The 16,408-nt window shown below is 41.4% G+C and overlaps 4 protein-coding genes across 7 annotated transcripts; 3 read left to right on the top strand and 1 right to left on the bottom strand.

Annotated features, from left to right (window-relative positions):
• Nucleotides 1–11: 11 nt before the first annotated feature.
• LOC135169559 (palmitoyltransferase ZDHHC7) lies at nt 12–2,422 on the bottom strand. 2 transcript variants are annotated; one of them, XM_064134649.1, is made up of 4 exons: nt 1,832–2,422; nt 1,344–1,625; nt 1,014–1,172; nt 12–886 (listed from the first exon to the last, which is right to left on the bottom strand). In XM_064134649.1, the coding sequence occupies exons 1-4, from the start codon at nt 1,942–1,944 to the stop codon at nt 610–612; spliced, it is 831 nt and encodes a 276-aa protein (XP_063990719.1). In that variant the 5' UTR covers nt 1,945–2,422; the 3' UTR covers nt 12–609. The 2 variants fall into 2 exon arrangements, with proteins under 2 accessions (XP_063990719.1, XP_063990720.1); XM_064134650.1 differs by lacking the exon at nt 1,832–2,422 and adding an exon at nt 1,698–1,812.
• Nucleotides 2,423–2,567: 145 nt separating this feature from the next.
• Nucleotides 2,568–4,571, top strand: LOC135169557 (zinc finger protein 330 homolog). Its single transcript, XM_064134645.1, has 5 exons — nt 2,568–3,035; nt 3,126–3,296; nt 3,469–3,700; nt 3,773–3,937; nt 4,067–4,571. Exons 1-5 carry the CDS (start codon nt 2,916–2,918, stop codon nt 4,315–4,317), a joined length of 939 nt encoding a protein of 312 aa, XP_063990715.1. The 5' UTR covers nt 2,568–2,915; the 3' UTR covers nt 4,318–4,571.
• A 335-nt stretch (nt 4,572–4,906) lies between these two features.
• LOC135169558 (E3 ubiquitin-protein ligase SIAH1-like) lies at nt 4,907–8,115 on the top strand. 3 transcript variants are annotated; one of them, XM_064134647.1, is made up of 4 exons: nt 4,907–5,831; nt 6,194–6,470; nt 6,605–6,844; nt 6,937–8,115. In XM_064134647.1, the coding sequence occupies exons 2-4, from the start codon at nt 6,239–6,241 to the stop codon at nt 7,308–7,310; spliced, it is 846 nt and encodes a 281-aa protein (XP_063990717.1). In that variant the 5' UTR covers nt 4,907–5,831; nt 6,194–6,238; the 3' UTR covers nt 7,311–8,115. The 3 variants fall into 3 exon arrangements, with proteins under 3 accessions (XP_063990717.1, XP_063990718.1, XP_063990716.1); XM_064134648.1 differs by having other exon boundaries at nt 4,908–5,378; nt 6,149–6,470; XM_064134646.1 differs by having other exon boundaries at nt 4,911–5,831; nt 6,149–6,470.
• A 513-nt stretch (nt 8,116–8,628) lies between these two features.
• On the top strand, nt 8,629–15,044 carry LOC135169867 (uncharacterized). Its single transcript, XM_064135254.1, has 3 exons — nt 8,629–9,080; nt 9,803–9,864; nt 9,955–15,044. Exons 1-3 carry the CDS (start codon nt 8,648–8,650, stop codon nt 13,294–13,296), a joined length of 3,837 nt encoding a protein of 1,278 aa, XP_063991324.1. The 5' UTR covers nt 8,629–8,647; the 3' UTR covers nt 13,297–15,044.
• The last annotated feature ends 1,364 nt before the right edge of the window (nt 15,045–16,408 follow it).

The following is a 16,408-nucleotide window of genomic DNA, read 5'->3' as shown; positions in this document are numbered from 1 at the left end:
AGACCTGTAAATTCTCGAAAAGCACATAAATAGTTGTATAGTATGTATATACACTTAAGGTATTAATTTACGTATGGAAAAATTTCAAAGAACAAAATCTAGAGTTTAAATTTTGCAAGTTTTTTCAACTCTTCCCTACAGTTTGTTGTCCAGAATTTCCTAGATTTTTTCCTTTACATTTTTTCATACGTTACAACAAGTCTGCACAAATTTTTCGTACACATGAATTCCGATGAAAATTGGTGTGATTGAGAGCCGAAAGAGCTGAAGGCCAATTCGATAGATATGTAAATTTAAATGGATAAAAAATCACAAGACTTACAATTGACGGAAAAATTCTTCATTCAATCGTTTTCATTGATAATCGTAAGTAATGAAAATACTTTTCTCTTAAGTTTAGTTCGATTGGAGCATGTAAACAGGGCCGTGTTTAATCGTCGATAACTCGACATCGGCAGAGTGAAATCGAACGATATTTCTCCATTCTTCAGATATTTCCTTACACTTTAAAATGAGACCTGACTCGTCCAAATCGAATTGCTTGGTCAGGAGATATTGAGGATTCAGGGTGGTACATTTTACCTCATTATTCGCTCAGTTCTCAGGCTTTCAGACGTCGTGGTCTAGCAGACGCTCGTCTCGACGGAATGAGTAGCGAGGGGGATTGTGGCAGGGGAGCAACCAGAAAACTGGATGACTCTTGCCACAGACTTGGGCAAGAAGAGTTATTGCACGACGGGATTTTTGGTGGTAGTGATGGTGTGTCCCTTGAAGACGTTCTATCGGTGTCTCGTCACCAAGTATTGCTTGGAATTGATCAATTAGAATGGCCACTACGAACATACCGAAGAGAGCTGATTCCAACACTAGTATCACACAGTGTAGGCTGCAATTAATTATCTAGATTAATCAATCGGAAATCTTAAATACTCGTCTGATAAAGTTCTTGATATTTGAGCCACTTCTGTTCAATAAAGTGATTCTTTAGTATCGTGTTTCTGTTCGGTACTCACATTCGATTCTGCTTTATCGTAACGTCGGTACTGCACTGTGGACAGTCGACAACCCAGGAAACAATTACTAAGGATATTGCGTAGATCGCAAGAACTCCTACGTACACCAAGAATTGAATAAAATACTTTTGATTTCTCTCCCCAACGCAATTATTTATCCTGCAATTTTAGAACAAATATTTGCAATATTCTTCTTCCATGGAATTTTACTGAAAACCATTACAACATCTCCACAATCTTGTCTCGAATTTTGTTAGTTATTTTCCAATTTTATTGGAGAACAATTTCTACAACCCTAAAAATTATGAAACTAATAGACAATCAACTCACCATGGACAATGATGATCCATCCTCCTAATACACCTCTCGCAAATTCTGCAATGATGAGCCCTAGGTGGCCTGTAAGTCTCACACCTGGTGCACACGCTCCAATCATCCCTCTCTTCGCAATCATCACTCGCTCCAGAACCACCTGTATGAATATCCGAAAAGTCCATCCTCGTCTGGGGCAAGGGCACCACACCTGGATCACTGCAAATAGCCTTCATGTGGGCCATCATCAGGAACAAGACGACAGTGTTGAAGGACACGACGTGAAAAGGACCCCATAAGCTAATCAAAAACGAATAATACTTCATAATGACACAGATACATTATTCTATTGACAACATCCGCTCCAGGTACCTGACACACACTCAACAGCTAGAAAAATGTCCAATACTTCTGACTTAAATTATCATTCCTGGCCATCCCCCAAAAATATCCTCAAATAATAATAAATCATGAATAAATAACAGGCATTAAACCCCAGTACTAACCTATCGTGCATAGTATGAAGAATAATCCATCTGATAACCACATAATCAGCATAAATAACCGCAACATACGTCACAATAATACAAACAATTCCACAAGGATCCCTCACAAACATTGTCACCCTGTAAAATCCAATCAGCCGAGACAATTCACTCACAACCGACTGCTACAACTCCCACATGTTCATTAGCACTTCAACAAACAATTGTTTACATTCGATTAATTGTTGCAATTGTTATTAAATCGTCCACACGCATTCACTGGCTTCGTAAAACGTCATACTAGACATGGAATGACTTTCACAACCACTTTTTCAGTGGACGAGAGGTGAAATCGTGGAAACTTCAGTCGGATATCACAAAATTGTGCTATTGTTGGGAATGTAATTGAGGATTTAAGGGAGTGGAATGATTTACTTTCATTAATTTCAGGGAAAAAGTGCTCCGAAACCGGGGGACAACTTTGGACTCACTCCACTGGACTATTCTATGGGTCGTAAACAGCTAATATTGACAGCTGACAACGCCGCTTTCGTCAGGAGTCGACTGATCGAGTCGAATGGTCTCTCTCGCTGTTTTTTACTTACTCAGGGGGAATAAAAAAAATGTCGCATTTCGGTAGAAGAAAAATTATGAAAACCGTATTCCATAAGAAAAATAAAAAGCTGAGCATTTTCCATAAAAACTTATGTCAAGGAGGTTCTACAGAAAATCTATCAATAGGTCATTCTTTATGGGCAGAGGTAGTCAGCTATAGCAAATGGGGAGGGAGAGGCTCATTGAATCTATCACAGAAGGTCCTGTACCCTAAACATAACCTCCAACTGATACATAACCTAGTACCCACCCTTAGGGGTTAGATCAGTATTATTTCAGTTAACGAAGACGAATCGAAGCAACAAATTGTCCTGTTGAAGCCCAGACACGAATGTAAAAAAAGTTTACGATTTTCTGATAGAGAGGTCGTTTACAAAGTCATGAGGGTCATGAGAATGAGCACCGCATGACGGGCAGTGTCTGTGTACGCGTATTAGGACGGAAATTATTCGGTGATCTTGGGTACTGGGTGATAAACTAGGGTGACAAAATGCCGAAGAAGAAGACGGGGCAGAGGAAGAAGGCTGAGAAGCAGAAGATGAGGCAAAAGGAGATCAGAACCGCCAAAGATCAGGTCGATCTTGCCAAGATGCCTTGCAATGCGGTTATGGTGCGTTGATTTTTATTATTTTTATACACTCCTTGGGAGAGGTCTTCGAATATTGCTCTTGGATGGTAATAACGGGGAATTCTTTCGCAGGAATGTGACAAGTGCAATAAAAAACAGAAGAGCAGGGCTTTCTGCTATTTCTGTGGAACTGTTCAACGATTGCCCATCTGCGCACACTGTGGGAAAATCAAGTGCATGCTGAAGACAGGGGATTGTGTCGTTAAACATGCAGGAATGTTCACCACTGGGATGGGGATGGTGGTATGTTATTCTTTCGGATTTATGCTTTTTTTCCTTTTTCGAGAGATGCTAGAATTCGAGAGAACGTTTGATATCACTCTCCAATGTCGAGATATCCTCTGAAAATGAAAAAAAAGTCAGATCGCCTTGAATCAATTTCCCACTTCCCTCCAGACTTATGATTGCCTTTTAGGGAGCGATTTGCGATCACTGCGAAGCCTGGGTATGCCATGGAAGGAAATGCCTGACTGTCCATGCCTGTACATGTCCCCTGATCGACGCAACTTGTCAGGAGTGTGAACGAGGTGTCTGGGACCATGGGGGAAGGATATTCCGTTGCTCTTTCTGCGATTGTTTCCTCTGTGAAGACGATCAATTCGAGCATCAGGCGTCGTGTCAAGTCTTGGAAGCAGAGAGCTATAAATGTGAGATTCTACAGCATTTTTAGGTCTCACAGCGTGGGTTTGTTTATTTAAATTATTCTGACGTTACTGTAGGTCAATCATGCAACAAACTGGGACAATACTCATGCCTCAGGTGCAAAACCTGCTACTGCGAGGATCACGTTCGGAGGAAAGGATTCAAATATGAGAAAAATAAAGCCATTCCCTGCCCCAAATGTGGTTTCGAGACATCTCAAACTAAGGACCTCAGCATGTCCAGTAAGCATATCAATAACTCATTTATATTTTATGATTTTGATGGCGTTTCATTTTTTTCACTCTCCCCATCTCATGAACAATAATTCAATCTTGTATAATGGACAATTGTTTGATCTCTTCAATTAACAGCGAGGAGCCACAAATTCGGGAGGCAAAACCAAGCTGGCTACGACTCCGATGAGGAAGGAAATAGCTATGGCTATTACGGGGGTAGTAGTTACAATTACGGTGACAGCTATGGCGATGCAGATGGTGGTAATGATGATTCAGAGGAAGAGGATGATGACGATGACGAGAACGATGACGAGGAGGATGAAACGTCAACGGAGTCCGACGATGAGCAGGAGAAATCTCATGATAAAGCCGGGGTGAAGAAATAGCGAAAATGTAGATATCTTTGAATCGATCGAAAAGGAATGCTTGAAGAGTATGGGAACAACTGGTAAATTGTACAATAACTTCTGGTGGCAAACTTGGAAATATTTGAAAATTATCCCATTCGGTCTATTTTATTCTGAACATCCTATGTTACTAAGGACTAATTACCCAGTACCGGATTTATGATGTAATAATTTATTACACGATTTCTGATGTAACATTGAATGCATAATATATTTTCCTGTACATCTTTGAATTCATAATAATTTTATAATGATAATTACAATTTCATCGAAATAAAACTGTCCAACAATTGAAGAGAGCAATTTTTTCTGTGTTTTAATTGTAAGCATCGACAATAATACCAGTTATTTTTCCTAATGATCCCTAAAATAATAAAACGGAATATAATCGTATAAAAAATGAAAACTGTGCTACGGATGAATACTATACACACGTGTTTCTATTCTCACACAACGACACGACGCCATTTGCAGTAGTCCCAGCGTTCTATGATACCATACTATACCTAACTATACATAGTATAAAAAGTATTAACCTACAAACAGGTTATTAGTTCCTAAACCCCAAAATTCAATTTCTAGACTATCCCAAACAATTATCAAAACACTGGAATTTATTTCATCCGAGAATAAATTTTTTTATTTGCTAAGTGTATCGTATATACACAGTACAGTGCATGCATCATTGTCATTCTTCTCTCGTTGCACTTCCCCCTCGATCATTACACATATGTAATGAACACATACTCAGTTGATTCTCCACCATCGTCAAAACACTTCCACCGCTGACATTATTCCGAGCTCCTGAGGAAGATCATCCCATCGTCAGTAAAAATCCATCATCCCCTCGTGGATTAATCACCAAACAAAGCAAAATATCGGACATCAGGGGGATAACAAACCCCCCAGATATGTGTGAGAATCGAGGAAGGGAAGAGTGGACTCTCTCCTCCTCCAACCGACCATAAAAACAAAAGGAAAAGACCTGAAAAAAAAATCTCTCGCGGAATCAACATCCCCAAGTTAAAAAAAAACTACAGGTGAACGACACCAGCAAACCAAAACATCAATTATCGAGTGAATAAAAAAAGTGTTGCAACCCTCGGTTATGTCGCACGTTTTATGTGCTCCGTCATGAGTTGTCTTGCGCAATCCACTGATGCATCACTGGTGTTGGCATTAGCCATGTAATAACCTTACACAGTGGCAAAACTCGTTGGCCCACTGCATTTGTTAGTTTTTATTTTGTTATTTTCGGTTCGAGGTGTAAAGTGGAACTTATGGTTTATCGAGAGTGTGTCTTGTGAGGGTGATCAACGAGATTATTTACCTGTATGATGTGAAGGCGTTGCCCCACATCGGCGTCGTCGCCGTCGTGGGTTTTTTCATTTTTCTTTTTTACTGTTAATTTAGACAAATTTTTTCCAACGCTGCGAGTTTTTTCGTTAATGACACCTTCTCATAATCGAGCTGTTCATCTGATTTTACGACAAGTACGTGGAGATGATGATTTATTTGATATGTGTCTGGTGATGTGATTCGCAATGAGGAGAGTCTCCAGGTTTCAGGGCTATGTTTGAAAAAAAGTGAAAATTGCACTTGGTTTGAGAGAACTTTCATTGAAAATGAGATATGAAAATTCTAATTCTCATTGTTTTGCTGTCAAATTAGTGTCAGTGTCCTTGAGTTGAAGCATGATTCCTCTTAGTCCAAGGAAATAATTCCATTCATTTTGATCCTGGATACTATAGCCTTTTCTCCTCACTGCACTAATTGCCTCCTTAATTGACCCTGATTCGTCAATTTTCAGGTCGATATTTGATCACCCCCCTCAATTATCATTTGATTTATGCAGACGAGTGATAGAAGCTTGAATTGAGGGAACCGAGGCTAATAGACAATGTCTCAACTAAACATAAGCACGGGTAAACGAGGCAGGGGAGTTGTTGCCAGCACCTCAGCCACAGCTGTGTCTGCATCGAGTAGCTCCACAGACTTGGCTAGTCTGTTTGAGTGCCCCGTATGCTTTGAATACGTCCTGCCACCGATTCTGCAATGTCAGAGTGGACACTTGGTGTGCAGCAATTGTCGACCCAAATTGAGCTGTTGTCCAACGTGTCGCGGACCATTAGGTGATTGAATGAGTAAATTATTGGGGGGAGACTTTCGACGGGAGAGAGGGGCAGAATGGAGGGTCTTTCAGATGAACTAGAAGAGTATGTTTTACGTCTGAAGTCACTAATTTGTATATTTTTGTATTCCATAGGTAATATTAGGAATCTTGCCATGGAAAAAGTGGCAAGTAACGTTATGTTTCCTTGCAAATATTCTACCAGTGGTTGTACAGTATCAATGGTGCACATTGAAAAACCAGACCACGAGGATGCTTGTGAATTCCGTCCGTACAGTTGCCCCTGTCCTGGTGCGTCTTGCAAGTGGCAAGGATCTCTCGATGAGGTGATGCCACATCTCGTTTTGAGTCACAAAAGCATTACTACACTCCAAGGTGAGTGTCAGGCTTTTTGTCAGGAAATCTCGGATTCCAGAGAAGATAGCGAGGTTTTCATTCATTTTATTTTATTTTCTTTTCAATTTCAGGTGAAGATATCGTATTTTTGGCGACTGACATTAACCTACCGGGTGCTGTTGACTGGGTAATGATGCAGTCGTGCTTCGGTCACAATTTTATGCTGGTTCTAGAGAAACAGGAGAAGTACGATGGACACCAACAATTTTTCGCAATAGCCCAGTTAATTGGCTCGAGAAAACAGGCTGAAAACTTTTCATACCGACTAGAGTTAAATGGCAATCGTCGCAAACTCACCTGGGAGGCAATGCCGCGGTCAATTCACGAGGGTGTTTGTTGTGCGATACTGGCGTCAGATTGTCTCGTTTTCGATACGTCGATTGCCCGACGTTTTGCTGACAACGGTAACCTCGCGATAAATGTCACAATATCCATTAAAAATTAATAAATTAAATCAGAGATAACGATTAATCCTAATTCATTAATTTTTCGCGCCTAGTTGGATAAACGGCAGACTTACGTTTTGGAAGTGAATATTATTTGATCAATTATTTTCCTTTGTTTTATTCAGTTTAATTCTGATCGAAACACTGCGTGAATCGCTAATGAAAGTTTAGACTGAAAACAAAATTTAAAAAATTATGTACATTGTGGTAACCATAGCCAATTAGCTTTGTAGAATATTACTAGTTGAACTAAGGATTCTGATGACATAATGATGCGTAATTAAGTAATGCTGTGAATACTATTACTATGAAAATCGGTGCAGTTTAGTTGCGCCAATTTTTTTTTTCAACCAAACGAACGAAAAATCATTGAAAACCAGTACTCATCCCGCGTTTTTTTCTCATGAAATTTGACCATGTGAACTCAGTGATTTCCTGCACTTTCAGAAACAATAAGTCTCATTTATGATTTATAAATTAGTGTTAATAATTATTGATGACTGTCTGGCGGTGACATCCACTGGTTCCAAATTTAATTTTTTGTGTTTTCCAAATTCCAATTGATAATGAACAATTTCTAGACTTTATGAAAAATTTTAAAATAAAATGAAAACGCAAAACGCTTCGAGTACGTATTATGGACCATTTTTTTCTTTATCGAAAAATTAATTCGTAGGAGTTTGATGATTAGTCAAAAAGTGATATTTGATTGGCAAATAAGATTACGGAAATTCTTTTGCACACGAACTTATCAATGTTTTTCATTAATCAGTTCTTATTTGTAAATATAATTCATTAAAAACATCGTAATGGTGACATTTCTTCATTCATTCCCTTTTATCTAACAGTCATGGGGAGGGAGAAACTACATAATTCCATTGCGAGGATAAAACGAAGGCTATTTTTCATTTCAATGTGTGGAAAGGTGGATTTTTGCGAGACGTGGGTAAAACGTCTCATTATCCAACGGATGAAAAGCCTTTCACACCCTAAACGTTCCAGAAAATGCCATCCTCTCACTAATTCTTTCTCCCTACCATAATCAGGCAAACCGTCGACCGAAGTCAACTTGCACATTCCTTACTATTCAAAAGAAAACTGAGAAAAGTCATTTTCTCCAACAAAAAAATAATAAACCCAAAAAAACATGTATTCTCTGTAATTCCCGTGCGCTCATGCCAGAGCCAATAGAATTTTCCTACCGACGACCAATGGCTTCCATTGGTCCAATAGAATGGCGGCTTCACAAGCCAGTCTCCACGGAAATGGAGAATAGTTGGGTCACGAGTCGTACGAGGGGGGGAGCGGGGGAGCGCTGGGGGGCTAAAGAATCAAGATGGCATCCGAGGAGAATACTATCACCGTGTCAAACAAGGAATACAATGTCAATAGTGAGTTAAACAGTCATTCAGTGCCCTATCCTGGTAACAATTCCCCCAACAATAATTCAACTAGTGCGAATGAACAACTGACAAATTCTGAAACGTCTGAATATACCCACCATATCCCCAAAAGTGATACGATAAAGACGCCCAGCGGGACGCCCACGATTTTACCACCAGCGTCACCGAGAAACATTGTTTTAACCGAAACACCAGTGTTAAGTGATGATGGAAATGCTGATGACACTATTGTCAATAATACGATAATCGAGATGATGGAGCCGTGCGATGTCAGTGGATGTTTGCAGACAGGTCTTTCAGGATCATGCGACGTGCCTGGAAGTGCCTGCAACGACGCGGAAATGTCCCCTTGTCTTCCTCAAGAGGGTAAGTCATGTATTTGTTCGTTGTCTTGGGATTTATTCGATGACAACACACAATTTTTTTATTTGTTCCGAGGGCCGTAATCTGGGATATCATTTATTTACAATTTTGGCGGAGGGGGGGTCGGGCATTAGGGTATTTACATTTTTGTTTGTCGTCTCGGGGCTTACCTAATTAGTTTCTAATATTAAATATTGTGGAGCAACAGAAGGTTCCTTCTTGCTGTGCATTTTTTGACAGTCTCGAGACGAAGCCCATTGACCTTTAGATGATGATGGGAAAGATCAGGGCGCCTTAATTTAAATTGCAGTATTGATAGTTTTTGAGGGAAAAGTCCGGTTGAAAATTATGAAAAATCGATGAGTATCTGTTGAACTCCAATATTCTACTTTTTTTACTCCTCTCTAACTTCCTAAAATTGAGTAAAAACCTCGCATTTATCAGGGTGGATTATGGTGGTCTCACCACTTCCTAAACGATGTTAAAAAAAATTAACTGTGTTGGTCTCCACGAGGTGACGATGAAGATCAATGTGCTTTGATTTTGAAAAATATTCATAACCTCTAACAGAAATATTCGGAAATTTATAATAATCGTTGATGTCCCTTCCCTCAACCCCACACTTTCACAATTTCACATTAGCCTCCCAAAAGATAAGAACATTCTGATATCTATCGTCTTTATATAATAAATCCGGTGAGTCACCAATGGAATTTTTTTTTCAGACGCCTCCGTGGCAAAATCACCAGTGGAGCACCTCCCCGAGGTCTTCTCGAATTCCCAAAACGTAAGAAATCCGTCAGCCTCATTTGATTAATCACCCAATTGACGGTAAAAACAATCTATAAATGTCCAACTCAATTTCCCTGTTTTTCAGACTAACCCTATAACATTTGGCATCGATCCAAGCCTCGACAGTAAGATAGTACCGGTTAAGTTGGACGAGTGCAGCAATGTGTCGAGTAAAACGCCACAATTGGGCGAGAGCCCACAAACAAGCAATGACATTATAACGAGTCCACGAAGCCCAGATTACCCGCCGGGAGTGTCAGCTGATCATCCAACCTCGACTCCCCCATTCCCATCATCAAACGTCGACATCTCCATGGGCACAGCAAAGTACAGCACCTCAGAATCAATAAAACGTGATCCAGAGGTGCAGGGTAAGCCCGACGAGGACGAGAAAATAAAAATGATAAAGCAGGAGCCACCGGACAGGCCGGAGGAGATTAATCTACCGAAGCCCCCGCAGGAGCTCACAAGAATCCACTCATCATCATCATCAACGACGTCAACATCCTCAACGATAACTACTGAGAAGCCCAGCCGAGAGCATAGTGACAGACATCGTTGTTCTCGTTGTTACAAACGCAGCAAGATAAAACGAGCGAGCATAGGTGTTCAGTGTAGAAGAGACAAGAGCAGCAGTCACTCTCTGAAAGCCTCCCTGAAGGACCACAAATTCCCAACGCCTCTGTCAGCAGCAGATGAAAACCTCCGGATAAATCTCCAGACGAAGGCCAGCAAGACTCTCAGCAAATCCATGAGCAAGTCTGATCAACTGGAGGGCCTCAAGTACAGGAGATTCATCCACATCGAGACATACCCCAACGGTGGTGCAACTGTCGTTCACATGTACCAGGACGAGATAGATGTTCTCAGCAAGGAGGAGATCGATGAGCTTGCCCACGAGTTCTTCAAAGTAGTCTTCGGTGAGGATGAGAATGGAAATGCATACAATGTCATGGGAATCGTCCACAATGCTGCAGCCTATCTGCCAGACCTGCTGGACCATATGGCAAGTCATTACCCGACCCTGACAGTGAAGAATGGAGTCTTGGGAAGGAACAGTGACATCGAGACAACGACGATGCTGCAGTACAAGGAGCAAGTCTACAAGGCATACAACAATGGAACAGTGAGATATGGCCCTCTCCACCAGATAAGTCTCGTTGGCACTGTCCACGAGGAGGTTGGAGGCTACTTTCCTGACCTTCTTCAGCGTCTGGAGGAGGACCCCTTCCTGAAATTGACGATGCCGTGGGGGCCGTTGTCAGTGGTGCAAATGGAGACACCCCAGGAGTCCAATGACGGTCCAATCCTGTGGATTCGACCTGGTGAACAGCTGGTACCCACAGCAGACATGAACAAAAGCCCCTGCAAGCGCCGAAGAACGGGGATAAACGAGTTGAGGAACCTCCAGTATCTACCGCGCTTGTCAGAGGCTCGCGAGTACATGTTCGAGGATCGGACACGTGCCCATGCCGACCACGTGGGCCATGGTCTTGACAGAATGACGACAGCAGCTGTGGGGGTTCTGAAGGCTATTCACGGTGGACAGCCATACGAGTACAACAGGATAACCAAGGACGTTGTGGCATTTTATGCTGGGGATTTTCCGGATCTCGTGGAGAAGCTCCAGCTTGATCTCCACGAGCCACCGATCTCCCAGTGTGTCCAATGGATCGAGGATGCAAAGCTGAATCAATTGAGGAGACAGGGGATTCGTTATGCGAAGGTTAATCTCTACGACAATGACATTTACTTCCTACCGAGGAATATTATTCACCAGTTTCGTACGATATCAGCTGTATCGTCAGTGGCATGGCACGTTAGACTCAAGCAGTACTATCCTGATCCAGTGGTGCACGGCAGCATAAGGCATAATAGATCGATACCTGAGAATACAATAAAGTTCAAGGAATTGAAGGACGAGCAGAAGGAGAACGCTGACAGGCAGCACATGGCGGAAAAGAAAGCCAAGGAGAGGGCTGCCGAGTATCAGGGCAATCTGAAGAAATCGGATCCTCAGCACGCGAGGAAGAGGAGCAAGGAGGAGCACAAGAGTCGGGATCACGTGAGGGGGGACATGAAGAGGAAGGAGTCGAGGGATGAGGGGGTCACGTTGAAGGAGAGTAAAAGGGCTGATGGGGAGAGGAGACGGTCTGACAGTGGTAAAAAGCACGATGACAAGCACAGGAAGTCTGAGAGGCGCTCGTCGACGTCCAGTCGATCGGAGAAGAAGAAACATGGGGAGGAGAGGAGACACAGTTCCTCTGGTGTTAAGGAGGAGGAGAAGGCTGGAGATGGGGAGCAGATACAGCAGGTGCAGGAGCAGCAGGAGTGCCAGGATACTGAGGCCCCGGTAAAGACGGTGACACCAATGACTCTTGACAAAGATCTGGTGGAGGTCAGACAATCAGTTGGGAAGATTTATGCTACTGAGGTGGTTGATAAAGCCCTGGAAATAGCTATTTATAAATCAAAAACAGATGTTGATGAGGTCTGTCAGTCACTCAGACTGGGGGTGTCTGAAGCCTCGAAGGAGGTGGTCGAAAAGATTGAGAGGGAGTGTCGTGAATTGGCGGTCAACAGGTTTAATGATGACTCAAGCAGATGTGAGAGTTATTTTAAACTTCTGAAGAATGAAACTGTCGTGGCTTTCATGTCTGAGATGGAGTTGGCCACTGAGAATGCTGTCAAGGCCCTTGTGGAGATGGCTGAGGAGGAGGCCAGGGAGCGAGGGAAGATCGAGCTGCAGGAGGAGCCTTCCGGTAAGGCACCACCTCTGCCACTTCTGTCACCACCACCGCCACCTCCTCCACCACCACCGACGACTCCACCGCCTGAACCCGAATCACCAGAACTATCAACGTGGACAGAAGGCTCTAATTTCCTTTTTACGAAGGGCGAAGAGAGCCCTGACGATAAAGCTCCGGTCGCAGAAACGAATAATCCGGAAAATTCTGCGGGGAATCCCGAGGATAAGTGCGAGGGGAAGAAAGAGGAGAGGATTGTGTCACCCGTGAGCTCCTCGAAGGAGAATAGGGACAAGAAGGACTGGGAGGAGAGGCACAAGGACAGGAGGGATCGTGATAGAAGGGACAGGGATCACAAAAGGTCCAACCATAAAGATAGTTCATCGAAATCTCATCGAGCCTCGAGTAAATCCACCACTGGACATTCCAGCAAGGATAACAGGAGGTCAGACAAACACAAAAAAGATTCCGCTAGGAGTCACAGCAAGGACAGACCCAAGAGCTCCAGCTCGTCATCTCATCGACGAAGTGACGAGGGAAAGTCACATCACAGCAGATCTTCCAGCAGCTCTTCCTCTGGGCACAAGAGAAAATCGTCGACCTCCACTGGACAAGTACACAAGGAGGAGCCCAAGAGACCATGTACTGATAGGCTTGGTGATGCTAATGGTGCAACGTGAATTGGTTCCATTAATTTGGGTTATTTTGTTGTGTATGAAAGTAGTTCAGTCAATCATTCACTTGATTTATCTTTTTTTTTACTTTGTGAGAATTTTTCCGTTAATGATTATTCACAGTGCATTGTAAATATTTTACACGCGAGTCATTGATCATTTTTTTTTCTCGGTTGGAGGTAAAATCCAGTTAAATTATTTAGTTATCATTTATCATTAGGGATTTATAATTGAGGTTTAGTCCACTTGGCAAATCATTTTCCGGTTTTTTGGTTTTATTACTGTCTGATTGTGCTTTTCTCAATGAGGTCGCGAAGGGGTAAAACGATTTGCTTGGGCAATGACTAATCGACGGAACCCTCTTTACCTCCTCGCCATTGAATTATCCTTCTTGCTTGGGAAATTAAGGCTTTTCCAGTGATAACAGTTGCACTATCAAAATAACACGGTTGAGTGTAGTGATGAATGAATAGGGGGCGAATTATGAGAAAGCTTTTTTTTCTATTTTCGTATAGAAATAATGGGGTCGAAACGATTGCCCTGTGAAGGGATTATTGTTCAGTGCATCGTGGGACCAAGACTGCGTCCCTTTGGAAATATTTATATGAATATATAATTTATTAATATATGATTTTAATTTATGTCTTGGAAGACTTCAGGGACGTTGTCGCGATCCCACTTGTCGATCGATCGTATTTTTCACAAATTCTTGTGCTTCGATATATTTTCCTTTGGTTTGTTTCGAGAATTGTAGGCAGGAAGAACAGGTCACCTGATCTTTTGCATTTTTTGACTGATAAAAGTATCAAAAATAACGACTAGGCGAGGAACATACATATGTACAGTAGTTAACAACAGGAAAAACAACATAATCTTCACTATCGATGGTAATTGTTATTTTACACTGTACACTATCTACGAACGAATGTACGATGGTAAGTTTGTGGAGTCAGTGATGATGACTATGAATGATTTTATAGCTTGAAGTGGAAGCAGAACGCGAGGTTAAAATTTATGTAGATAGTTTATATAAGAAAAAATGACAGAAGTCAGAGAAATTCGCGAGAGAGCAGATTTTTAGTAATCTGGTTTATTCTGGTACTGGTGAGAAATCAGTGGAACAAATTGATGTTTGGTATGTACATTTTGTAAATAATTCGATTTTATCAAAAGTAGAGCGAGATATTTGAAAAACTATATGGAAAATGAATGGATATCGATTAATAGAGATTGAGATGCGTGATCTTTGTGTATGCTGAGCAGGCTGGTACTTTCATCATTGTTTCGTTTTTCTTCCTGTCGGGTCAGGGTGGAAGTGGGGAAACGCATGAAGTCAATGTCATTTCTTGAGTTATTTTTCGAAAATTACTCTCTGCTGATGTACTGAGTTCAACCGATGAATTCTCAGTCATAATTCTTAAATGAAAATGGCATTTTCTCTTCCAACTATTGACTTCATCCGGTTATTCTCTTTCGAACTGATCCAAAATCACTTAATTATGCCCACACATTAATATTCAATAATACGTTAAAATTGCGTTCAATCACCGACCCTTTGGCAAACAAAAATACAAAATTTGAGTAGTTGCGTACGGAGATATTGTAAGTAGTTTTACATATAAAAGAATCTATATAAATATATATATATAAATATATATATATAATATCTGTCACACCGTGTAGATGATTCGCATTCCAGCATCTAGGTTTTTAATGAAAAAATTTAAAGAAAGAAATACATTAATTTTATCAAACATTGTCGGATACGTCTTTGAATTTCCCACTCTTCTACTTCCTCATATTCCATCATTTACATTGGTTCAATTACAAGGGCTGAAACCAATAGAATGGCATAGAAATAACAAACCCCTCCAAATTGACACCAAATTGTTGATTTCCCGGCGTTAAGTCATTCCTGTAGGGGGTTCAAAGGTTTTCGCTCCTCCATGCCACGCTCTCACGCACTTTTTAGCCGTCGAGAATCCCCAAAGTGACGCCATATTGAATTTTTCATGTGATATTCAGTCACAAACCAATGGCGAAAGGTTGGAGCTGCGCAAAGACTTTGTACGCCAAAATTGGCGGGAACTGTCTCCCTTTAAACTCCACCCTTTCGCATGAGGGGTGACATAATTACCCCCAGCCATTGATCTATTGGAGATATCAATATTATCACCGTCGCCCAGAGCGTTGATTAATGTAAAACAATAAAATTATGCATACGAGTGAATCATTCCCAGGTTAATTAACCAATTTATTAAATTACTGCCGTTTTTACGCATTTATTTATTCATTCCGGGTATAAATCCTACCCTCGGAGGCATATAAACGCAATTTATATCGTCTACCATGTGATTTCGTGTGCGTGAAGTATATAATGACCCCAAACATTTCGTGAAAATGATCTCTATTAGGGGAAACAAAAAAATGTGTGTTGATACAACTCCATCAAGTTGTTCACATCGTCACGAAGTAAATTTTCCCCCAAATGAAGTGTAGCACGAATGTGCCTTCATGTCTCACGCGACTCATTAAAACGAACCGTCGAGAGAACGTTGAAGTGGCTCATACCCGATAACTAGGGGGAAATCGTCTTACGAGGGAAGGAGATACAGGATTGAGATGGGACGTGTATAGTTGAGAAGTCTCCGGAGTATTGAACCTCCCCTATCCGAGGATAAGGTGAAGAGATAAACATCCCCGAGCTGAAGTACTATATGACGTACAGTTCACAGTTACTCGTCCGGAAATAACTTTTATCCAGCATTTCTCCTCAACTCGGCCCCTCCCCCACCTCTGGGTCCCTCAAGCCCTTCCGTACTGTCAATAACACACGTGTGAATAATTCGAAAAAAGTATTTTTCACTGGTGAATTTTCCGTCGAAGTGAAACGAGTCCTCAAATTTCATCTACTTTTTCTATTTCGTCATCGCCAGGAAATCCTGCGATTTTTCTCGTTCCCGTCGCTTATGAAAATTTTATCTAATAAATTAGGGAAGATTTTTCGTCGAGAGTGCAGTCAATCCATCATCATATAAACCAGATAACGGCTTTCTCTCGGAATACTCGATTTAATTCCAACGATAATTTATTATCATCTAATTCTCTCTTGCAGTTT

This window comes from Diachasmimorpha longicaudata, chromosome 15 (genome assembly GCF_034640455.1).
Source record: "Diachasmimorpha longicaudata isolate KC_UGA_2023 chromosome 15, iyDiaLong2, whole genome shotgun sequence".
NCBI classification, from domain to species: Eukaryota; Metazoa; Arthropoda; class Insecta; order Hymenoptera; family Braconidae; genus Diachasmimorpha; species Diachasmimorpha longicaudata.
Note: the sequence above shows the minus strand (reverse complement) of the source record. Positions and strands in the feature narration are given on the sequence as shown.